At 36.4% G+C, this 10,129-nt stretch overlaps 1 protein-coding gene across 1 annotated transcript; it reads left to right on the top strand.

The window, feature by feature from the left end:
- LOC101893640 (nucleoporin seh1) lies at positions 1-5,107 on the top strand. The gene is made up of 5 exons (XM_005181945.4): positions 1-230; positions 318-758; positions 824-1,032; positions 4,644-4,786; positions 4,854-5,107. The coding sequence occupies exons 1-5, from the start codon at positions 120-122 to the stop codon at positions 5,021-5,023; spliced, it is 1,074 nt and encodes a 357-aa protein (XP_005182002.1). The 5' UTR covers positions 1-119; the 3' UTR covers positions 5,024-5,107.
- The last annotated feature ends 5,022 nt before the right edge of the window (positions 5,108-10,129 follow it).

The following is a 10,129-nucleotide window of genomic DNA, read 5'->3' as shown; positions in this document are numbered from 1 at the left end:
CTGTGAAATTTATAAAAAGCGGCATATCGCACTGAACGGGTGTTTTTGTTTACCTTTTATATTTTTTGCAAATTGCGGACTCCAACTAGCGTTATCAGGAAACAAATTTATTAAAAAGAATGTTTGAAGTTGAGTCAATAATAGTTGATCATAAAGACGTTATACATGATGTGGTATTCGATTATTATGGTCGGAGAATGGCAACATGTTCCAGTGACCAAACAGTGAAGGTATGTTTCGTTACTTGTTATTTGGGCTTTTGTTTGCCATTCATTGTGTTTGTACATATCGTATATTTCTTTAACCACCCCTTTTAGATATGGGACGAAAATGAACAAGGCGAATGGGCTGTTACCTCCAGTTGGAAGGCTCACTCGGGTTCAATATGGCGTGTTTCATGGGCTCATCCCGAGTTTGGACAAGTCTTGGCCACGTGCTCTTTTGACCGGACTGCATCGGTATGGGAAGAAGTATTGGGGGAAAAGGTTGGCGGCACTATGACACCAGCACGTCGTTGGGTTAAACGTACTATACTGGTCGATTCACGTACCAGTGTAACTGATGTAGAATTTGCGCCAAAATATTTGGGCTTGTTGCTGGCAACTGCGTCTGCTGATGGAGTCATTCGTATCTATGAAGCTCCCGATATTATGAATTTGAGTCAATGGTCTGTACAACATGAAATTACCAACAAGCTGCCGTTGAGTTGTCTATCTTGGAACACTTCAATGTATATGTTGTCATCACAATTGTTGGCTGTAAGTTTTTGCTATTGTTTTGCTATTTTATTTGATTGTATGATATTATTTTTGTCCAAATGCAGGCTGGCAGCGACGAAACAGCCACAGCTACCGGTAAGGTGTTCATTTTTGCCTATAGTGAAAATGCCCGGAAATGTGTTAAGGTCGATACAATTAATGACATTACTGATCCAGTCACTGATTTGGCATTCGCTCCCAATGCAGGCCGAAGTTTCCATATGCTAGCTGTAGCCAGTAAAGACTTGTATATTGTTAATATCAGAGGGACAAGGTAAGTTACAACAGGTTGTAATTGTTAGTTACAAGTATTATTATTCCTTGAGCCGAAAGCCTATTGTTACGGATATAAGCATTCGTCTCATTCTATACAACCATTCTAGGACTCATCAAAACTAGTCATTTATAATTTTTTATTTATATATCTACTAAAAGTTAACAAAACTTTTTCTGTATCAAAAATAGATTTTTACGCTTCCCATTAATATGACTTCCAAGCCCTTGAAAGGGCTTCGATTGATGTTCTTTGGAGGGAGAAAACTTTGGAGTTATCGGGTTTAATTAAAAAAATAATGTCTATGATTGTGAATAAAGAAGATCCCAAATTGGTGCTCTGCTTTGAGTCTCAGTGTAAGGAATCTACGGTGGGGATAGGGAATTTAATCAAGTTGGATGTGGTAACGAAAACGGAAATACTAACTATACCTCTGCGGTACCAAACATAAAATCAGTCAAAATTAAAATCTATAGATGGTAGGCAACCAGCGCCTTAAAGACAATAAATAATTCTCCATGAAATTCAAGTTTTTCCAAATAGTAGAACGTTTCCGAAGCCTATCGATAGGTCTGGAACCTTTTATCCTCGAGCCATGGTACAATGAAGAGAAGGTAGGCTAAGTTGAAAAAATGCAAGTAAAGAGGCAAAAAGAGGTGTACTACGTCCCCTGTCCTTTAGGACTTACAACTACAGTTTCCGATGGATAATATTACATATGTTATTCGTAATGCAAAGTCACAAAACGTTCGGCCCGGACGGAATATCAAAGTTAATATTCATACAGCTGGATATGCCGGGAGTCGAGTATCTCACACATATCCTTAACCAGCCGTTAGCCATTTACACCGTTCGCGATGCCCGCAAAATGGGCGGGTTGTCTTACTACTGAATCAAAGGATACCAGCAAAGGCGAGCCATACGGGACGATTTCGATTTCGTCCTAGTAGCAAAGTGTCATAAGTCATCATTAGAGCAAGTTATGCAGTTGCCAACCATCAACACGGATTCCGCCCACAACATTATTGTACGGTATATACAACATACTCGTCGAGGACTAAACCCGAACATATTTTTTGTGTTGAATACCTATCTAATATACCACATGGATTGCGAAAATGAGACCACAGCTGAATGTGTAGAATATCCTGATGTGCCGTGATCCCACCCTGAGAAGTGCAACAGGATGCCTTCTATGATATGGCGGATAAAACTCCCCCAGCCAGGCTTGTGAGGATACATCTACATGATCTACTTAGAGAGAAGTCCAACGTTATAAATTAGAGGCTCTCACTCGCACTAACAAGGAGCCTTTCAGGCAGATTTAATTAGCATTCATACTGATGCAGTCACAGATGCCATTAACAATTACATCCGAGATCCGAATGGCTGTGGGCGTCATTATTGATCATTGTCGCATAATATCTATGACTAGGATATATAACTGGAATGTTGTTGAAGTAATCGAGTATATCTACCGGTTTTCACGACTTTTAGATCGGAGTCTTTAAACTGTGACCTTGCTTATTTTTGTAATCTTCTTTAATGGCTTTGGAACGTAAGACTTGTATCTGCAGTTTTTATACCCTCCACCACTCTTTGGAGGGTGTATTAACTTTGTCATTCCGTTTGTAACTGTTCGAAATATTTTTAATAGACCCTACAAAGTATATATATTCTTAATCAACGCAAAATTCTAAGACGATCTTGCGATTTCCTTCTGTCTGCCTGTCTGTTGTAATAATGCTATCTTTCGAACAAATTGAGATAGAAGGCTAAAATTTTGTATGCATGTATAGTTTGCCAATAGGCAGGTTAAGTTCGTAAATGGACCTATCGATCCCCGTTTTCGTATAACCTCCCGATATTCGGTATTTTCATGATTTCAGCGACATTATTTACCGGAATTATTTCAAATTTCGCATTTGAAGTTCGTAATGGGTACTACAGCCTATGACAAACAATTTTGTATGTATTTCCACGTCTTCGAATAGCCCCCATATAACGGTAGCTCCCGATATTCGGTATTTTAATGATTTTAGGAACATTATTCACCGGAATCGTTCCAAATTTCGTATTGGAATATCTTAATAGTTACTACAACCTATTGAAAAAAATCTCGTATGCAGGTCCACGGCTTCGTGTAGCCCCTATATAACGGTTCCTTTCGATATTCGTTATTTTCATGATTTAGCGACATTATTCACCGGAATTATTTCAAATTTCGTATTTGATGTTCGTAATGGGTGCTACAGTCCATGATAAAAATTTTTGTATGCAGGTCCACATCTTCGTATTGCCCCCATATCACGGTACCTCCCGATACTCGATATTTTTATGATTTGTGCAACATTATTCACCGGAATTGTAACAAATTTCATATTTAGAATTCGTAATGGGTACTACAGCCTATGACAAAAAAAATCATATGTAGGTTCACGTTTTAGTATATCCCCCATATAACGATACTTACCGATATTGATAATTTTAGCTAGATTATTCACCGGAATTGTTTCAAATTTGGAATTTGAAGCTCGTAAAGGCTACTACAGCCTATGACAAACAATTTTGTAAGCAGGTCCACGTCTTCGTATAGTCTCCATAGTTTTTTTCAGTTTTCATTTAAGTGGTAGTTTCCGGAGGTTTTTTTTTTTTGACAATTTTCAAGTTTCTTCCAAATGGTGCATAGTATGGAGGGTATATTAAGTTCGTCATTTCGTTTGTAACTCATCGAAATAATAATTTTAGACCCAACAAAGTATATATATTCTTGATAAGCGTAAAATTCTAAGACGATTTAGCGTTGTCCGTCCGTCCGTCTGTTGCAATCACGCTACAGTCAAAACGAATTAAGATAGGATGCAGATCGGTCTTTTGTCTGCAGGCAGGTCAAGTTGGAAGATGGGCTATATCGGTCCACGATATCGTATAGCCCCCATATAGAGGTACCCCCCGATATTCGGTATTTTAATGATTTCAGCCACATTTTTAAGGGAATTGTCTGAAATTCTACACAAGGATTCCTTGTGAGCACTTTACACCCTCAAAGAGAATTGACTTTATAGGTCCACGATATCGTATAGCTCCCATATAACGATACCCCCGATATTCGATATGTTGATGATTTTAGCCATATTTTTCAATGGAATTGTCTAAAATTCTAAACAAGGAGTTCTTTGTGCGTATATTACCTCACAGGCATAGATTTGTCTATATAGGTCCACAATATCGTACATCTCCTCAATATATCGGCACCTTCCTATATTCGGTATTTTTAAGATTTTAACAGAATTTTTAATGAATTTTATTTGTTTGAAAATTTCCTAATTCGTTCCAACTGGTAGAGGGTATTCTCGTATACTCCTTTTTTCACTTGCTACTTACTACTGTGAATGGAGTAAGAAGTTGATTGCGTCATTTTTCCGACCATTTTTATAATTTGTACAAATTATTATAAAATGTTCGATAGCCCGAATTCCAGTAAATTAGAGTGACTTGGCTATGCAATTTCTAGCTGATAAAATTTAGTTAGTATAAATTATCGAGTTTTCACACAGACATTTTATGTTTCAAAATATTATTATTTTATATCTTATATTTATAACTTTTAGTGATGCTACCGGCACCTCCAAATTGGATATACAAACCGTTAAACACACCGATCACAATTGCCCAGTATGGCGTGTCTGTTGGAATATGTTTGCCACCATGTTGATATCAACCGGCGATGATGGCTGTGTGCGGATATGGAGAAGTAAGATAAAAATATCATTATTTTAATTCAAATCGAAATATACAATTATGGTTTTATTTTTTTTCAGTGAACTATAGTAAAAAATGGAAATGTGCCGCTGAACTTAAAGCTGACGGTTCAGGTCCCTCATATGAACCGACATTGAATTCACCCAGTCTTCCAAGTTCAGCAGCAACTACAGCAAAATATTATAAAAAGGGAATAATAAGTAATCCCAATCAAGTGCCATGGCATTGAACAAAATAAATCAATGTTAATTCCCTGGTAGGCATGGGGGAGAATAAATGTATTCTTAGTTTTTGTTTTAACTATTTTTTTTTTTTGTAATAAAAGCCACGATTTTGAAAAAAAAACACACACACACACACACATCAAGTAATGATTTATAGACACAACAAAGTGTGTTCAAATGGAAAAATATTGCATTTCTTTAACTAGTAATAGATACAATGTGGAAATATATTCACATATGATATAGATGCGTCTGTGTGTAATTATTGCATAAAATGTAAATTGGGATAGGGGTAGCTAGCGAGACAGTGATCTACCTTTATGACATTTTCATATGTGCATATATTAGACATGTGAATGTTGTTTATAAATTGCCTTTCCAACAACATCAACCAACCTAACATTTTAATGAGCCATTAATTTTTGCTCTCAATAAATATTCTAATCGAATAATGTAACTCAAGCGTAAAATGTACACAATTGATGTTCATTCACTATTTAATGGGACAGACAGAGAGACATCACCACAAAAATACAAATCAATTAAATTTTCTGTGTTACTTTTTTACCTTTTTATGTGCGCGGCAAGTTCAACACGAGCTACATAACAAAACGCCAGCACAATATAAACACCGACGACGATGACGACAACAACAACATCAACCACAATATCCAAATGCAATCGCAATAATGAAAAACATATGATTATTAAACGATGTTTGAATGATGATAGCCAGGAAATCAACCCTCATTTCGTTTGCATGTAATCTTTATGGCTGGGAACGAGAGAAATCTTATTGGATTCACAAGGGTCTATCAGGTTAAAGTAATCAAACACAAGAAATATGTTTGTGTGTAATATGAGTAGCATTGTTGTTTTGCCTGTTGATAGCACCAGTTTTTTTGTATGTCGCGCTGTACAAATAATAATCCTCCGCCAGGACATTGAGAGTGTTTACATGAGAATGACATGGTCGTGGTTCGTGTGAGACAGTGGTTAACATTTTAAAAGTTACAAATAAAAAAAAAAAAAAAAAAAAAAAACATTTAAGGATCGGCTAGATTGAATAAATGTAACCCTTTACGAGAAACTTAAAATGGGGCGTTATTTTAAATTTTCTGTTGCTTCCCACCGACGCCTTGAGAACCTTGTTTTTCAATTTATCTCATATAGCTGTGGTTAGATAATAAGATAATTGGGGGTAGTTCGTAGTCGGATGTATGGGTCCATCGACTTGAATATTCAGCTGCATTCTCTTCCCCGCAGACCATGTTATGAAGAGTGTGGCCTGGAAAAAGTCGGAAAGCTCTGTGAGGCAGGTGTTTAACTTGTCCAGAAATCTGAACAAGTAAAGATTAAACACTTTTGGAGATATCACCCCACCTTGGGGAACCCTCTGTCATATTCCACCGGGTTTGAGCTTCCTTTTCCCGGAATCCATGTACGACTGGCGCCCCCACACATATAGTTCATTATCTAATATTTCTAACTCATCCGAAGAGTGGTGTTCTTGACGTCCTCGAACTGCCTAGAGTGATTGACAATATCAAAGGCTTCTGATAAGTCAAGACCCACTAATGATAGGTTTAGGACTTTAATGAGGTACTCGACTCCAGCACCTTCCGATATTCGGTATTTTGATGATTTTAGCCACACTTTTCAATGGAATTGTCGAAAATCCACACAAGAAGTTCCTTGTGAGTACTTGATCCCCTGGAAGCGAATTATCTATATAGGTCCACGATATCGTATAGCCCCAATATAACAATACACCCCGGGATTCGGTAGTTTGATGATTTTTGCCACATTTTTCAACGGAATTGTCTGAAATTCTACACAAGGAGTTCATTGTTAGCACTTTACCCCCTGAAAGAGAATTGTCTTTATTGGTCCAAAATATCGTATACCCCCATTTAACGGCACCTTCCGATATTCGGTATTTTGATGATTTTAGCCACATTTTCCAATGGAATTGTCTGAAAATCCACACAAGGATTTCTTTGTGAGTACTTTACCCCCAGAAATAGATCGTTTATCCTCCATATATCGCCACCATCTGATATTCGGTATTTTTAAGATTTTTTTTATGGATTTTATTTTTTTTGAAAATTTCCTAATTGTGGAGTGTGTTTAAAGTTCGGCCCGGCTGGACTTTCTGCTTTTTTATTTGTTCCTATTATGCCCTGCACCATGGTACAATGAATACAAGGTAGGCTAACTTTGAAATAATTGCAATTATAGAGGTATACCTGTTTGGTTTGTAATGTCAAAATTAGTATCAAAACAATAAAAAATCAAACAACTTGTTGCATTGATTTTGAATAAATAATTTAAAACCGCGAAAACTGAATAAAAGGTCAACATTTCTTTTCAAAATCATGTTCTATATATCGCTTATGGCTTATTTCGCGACAAAAACTGTAGACATTGTCGATGCATACGTTGCAATAAGCATTTTGAAAACACCCGAATTTAAATATTTTCTGAACAATATTTTTTATTATTGAATAGAAGACACACACATAAGCAAATGAAGTTGACATATTAAGCCAGAAAAATAAAAAAATTGAAATCATATGGTAGTTCTGCCCTACCTTGAATTCATTGTACCATGCCCTGCACCAAGTTGTGTACCCCTAGGGTTGAAACGAGAGCCGACGTTAAAAGTGACTGCGGTCCTATCATATTTTTCCCAGGCTTCGAGAGTCATTTAATATTTGCACTCAGATCATTCATATCGGTTCAGATGGTCTAGCCACTCTTTCCCCTTTCTCTTCTCTACTAATCTGTTGACCTTTAGTATCAGTTTGCTGACTCTGGGATCAGTAGGGTTGAAACCCCGGAGTTCATCACGCTCATTCGCTAGGCCCACTGTATTCAGTATGTGTATAGCGAACGTTCGGTTGCATCGAGAAGATTATTGGGAAATGAATCCAAGAGAAATGAATCTGCTCTGTTAACGCTGATCCCCGAGGATGGAATGCCACAACTTATTGGGGCATTTAAATCCTCTAGTAACACGACGTTTTTGCATTCGAAAAGCGGGCTCGTATCCGACAAATAACCGTCGGGTTTTCACTTCACTTCCTTGGCCGTTTCACACTTGACTGCTACCCTATTCCATGTACGGGTCACTAGAGACAAGCTCAAACGCACGTTTCCATTCAGTGGGGCAAGAAGATGATGGTGGTCTTCTACAACATTTTTTCTCTATTTTTCAAAAAGTTTTTAAATGTCCGAATTGCAATATTTCTTTTGTATCCACTGTGCCAATTGAAATATGAATGAATTATAAAAAACTAATCAACTGGCATTTTAAGAAATTGTTGCTGTGTTTCTTTTGCCATTGTCCAATTGGAAATTGAATAATTTTCCATACGTTCGGTCTTCGAGGGTTGGGAACGTTATGTTAGGTTTATGAGAATATTCGTTAGCTTTGTAAGGTTAAGCATTTAAATTTCGCTTTTATCCTGCTTTGTTTGGCATATTCCCATTGACAGGCATTTGGTTGGTGGCAAAATTAAGGGTGGTAATGGCTGCGGTGGTTGGTTTCAGATTGGTCTAGCTTATTCCCATTGACAATGATGGTGTTGTTGTTGTTGGGTTGAACGTCGGCGTGGGAAGTCATTTCAATTTTAACTCTCACGTGCTATTGTTTATTATTACTAACTGACGGAATAACCGACTGGCTGACTGAGTGTCTTCCATTCTGTATGGATTGACTGGTTGTTGGGTTGGCTTTTCTTGAGAATATTTCATATTTTGTTTCGTTTTGAAATCCATTAAAAAGTACCCTTAGCTTAATGGATGTTTTTTTTTTTTTGGAAATTGCAAAAAACATCGTTGCTGGTATCCAATAAAAATTCTATTTGGAATTTTCTTCCAAAGAGAATATAGTTTTATTGGTTTGTAGTGGATAGGAGTAACATGGGATATCCTTATTGAATTGCTACGCAATAAAAGTTCTTGCCCACATGTTGAGTTTGGATATCCTTCCGGTGTCAATCGAAAGAAAATTGAAGTTTTGTTACTTTTTTGGGACAGTTTATAAATTTTGTGGAAATTTATGTTCCTTCTATGTCCGTTTCAATTGAATGCGGACATTATCATATTCTGATATTTGTGTTATAGGACTGTAGGAGGTCATCAACATCTGAGCAGGGAATATATACAAGATTTCGAGCTGATTTTTTACGAATAAAAATAGGTTGTTCTACGGACCAGGGGACTTATTAGACTGGAGAAGATTATTTATAGAACTTTTGTATTTACAAGGATTTTTAGGTGGTTTCGTTAAAAGTAAAATAATTAAAAGTTAACTGATATAATATTATTCGATACAAAACGAAATTCCAATTCTACATAAAAATTCTCTACAAGCAACACAAGCAAAGACAACAAATCCAGAAAAACAAGTCAAAAAGTATCAGCCGGTTTTGTATATCCTCAGCCAATGTTCGATTATTTAAATATATTTGTACTTCTTTTATGATTTTTCAAATGTTTGACCCTCTATGGAGTATGTTCGGAAGAAATTGGACAATATTGTCCATTTCTTATGGGACTTAAATAAATATGATATAAATATTGCGACGTGCCAGATAATATTGGTTACTTCCTTCAACTTATATGAGATATGTGATAATTTTTATTAAATGTTAAAATATGCGTAAGGTACCAGTTATAGTCGACGGAATTATTCTACTTTAAGGCTTTATCTAATACAGAAAAAAATGTATATGGGCAAAATTACAAAAAAATCCAACATTTATTCCAATTTTATGAGAAATCATAAATTCCATTTTCATCGCAGGTTTCTGGCTGAGAGAACTATTTAGATATTGTTAATTGTAAGGAATCGAAGACTTGTTTCGCGTGTTATGACAGATAAAAGACCTGAAAAATTTGACCCTTTAGGGAAGAGGTATCAGAAGGGGTTCGCAGATATACAGGGTGATATGAAAAAACTGCAACCAACTTCAAACTGCTGTCATTTCTAAGCCACTCATCCGACAGTTGTCAAAATTATTTCAGTGACAGCTCATTATATTGTTTACAAGCGTACAAAAGAATTTTGGTGAGAATTTTCTAGAAAAGAAGTCATTCGTGAT

The sequence above is a fragment of the Musca domestica genome, unplaced genomic scaffold (genome assembly GCF_030504385.1).
Source record: "Musca domestica strain aabys unplaced genomic scaffold, Musca_domestica.polishedcontigs.V.1.1 17, whole genome shotgun sequence".
NCBI classification, from domain to species: Eukaryota; Metazoa; Arthropoda; class Insecta; order Diptera; family Muscidae; genus Musca; species Musca domestica.
The sequence above is the reverse complement of the archived record's forward strand: the minus strand, read 5'-3'. Positions and strand labels throughout refer to the sequence as shown.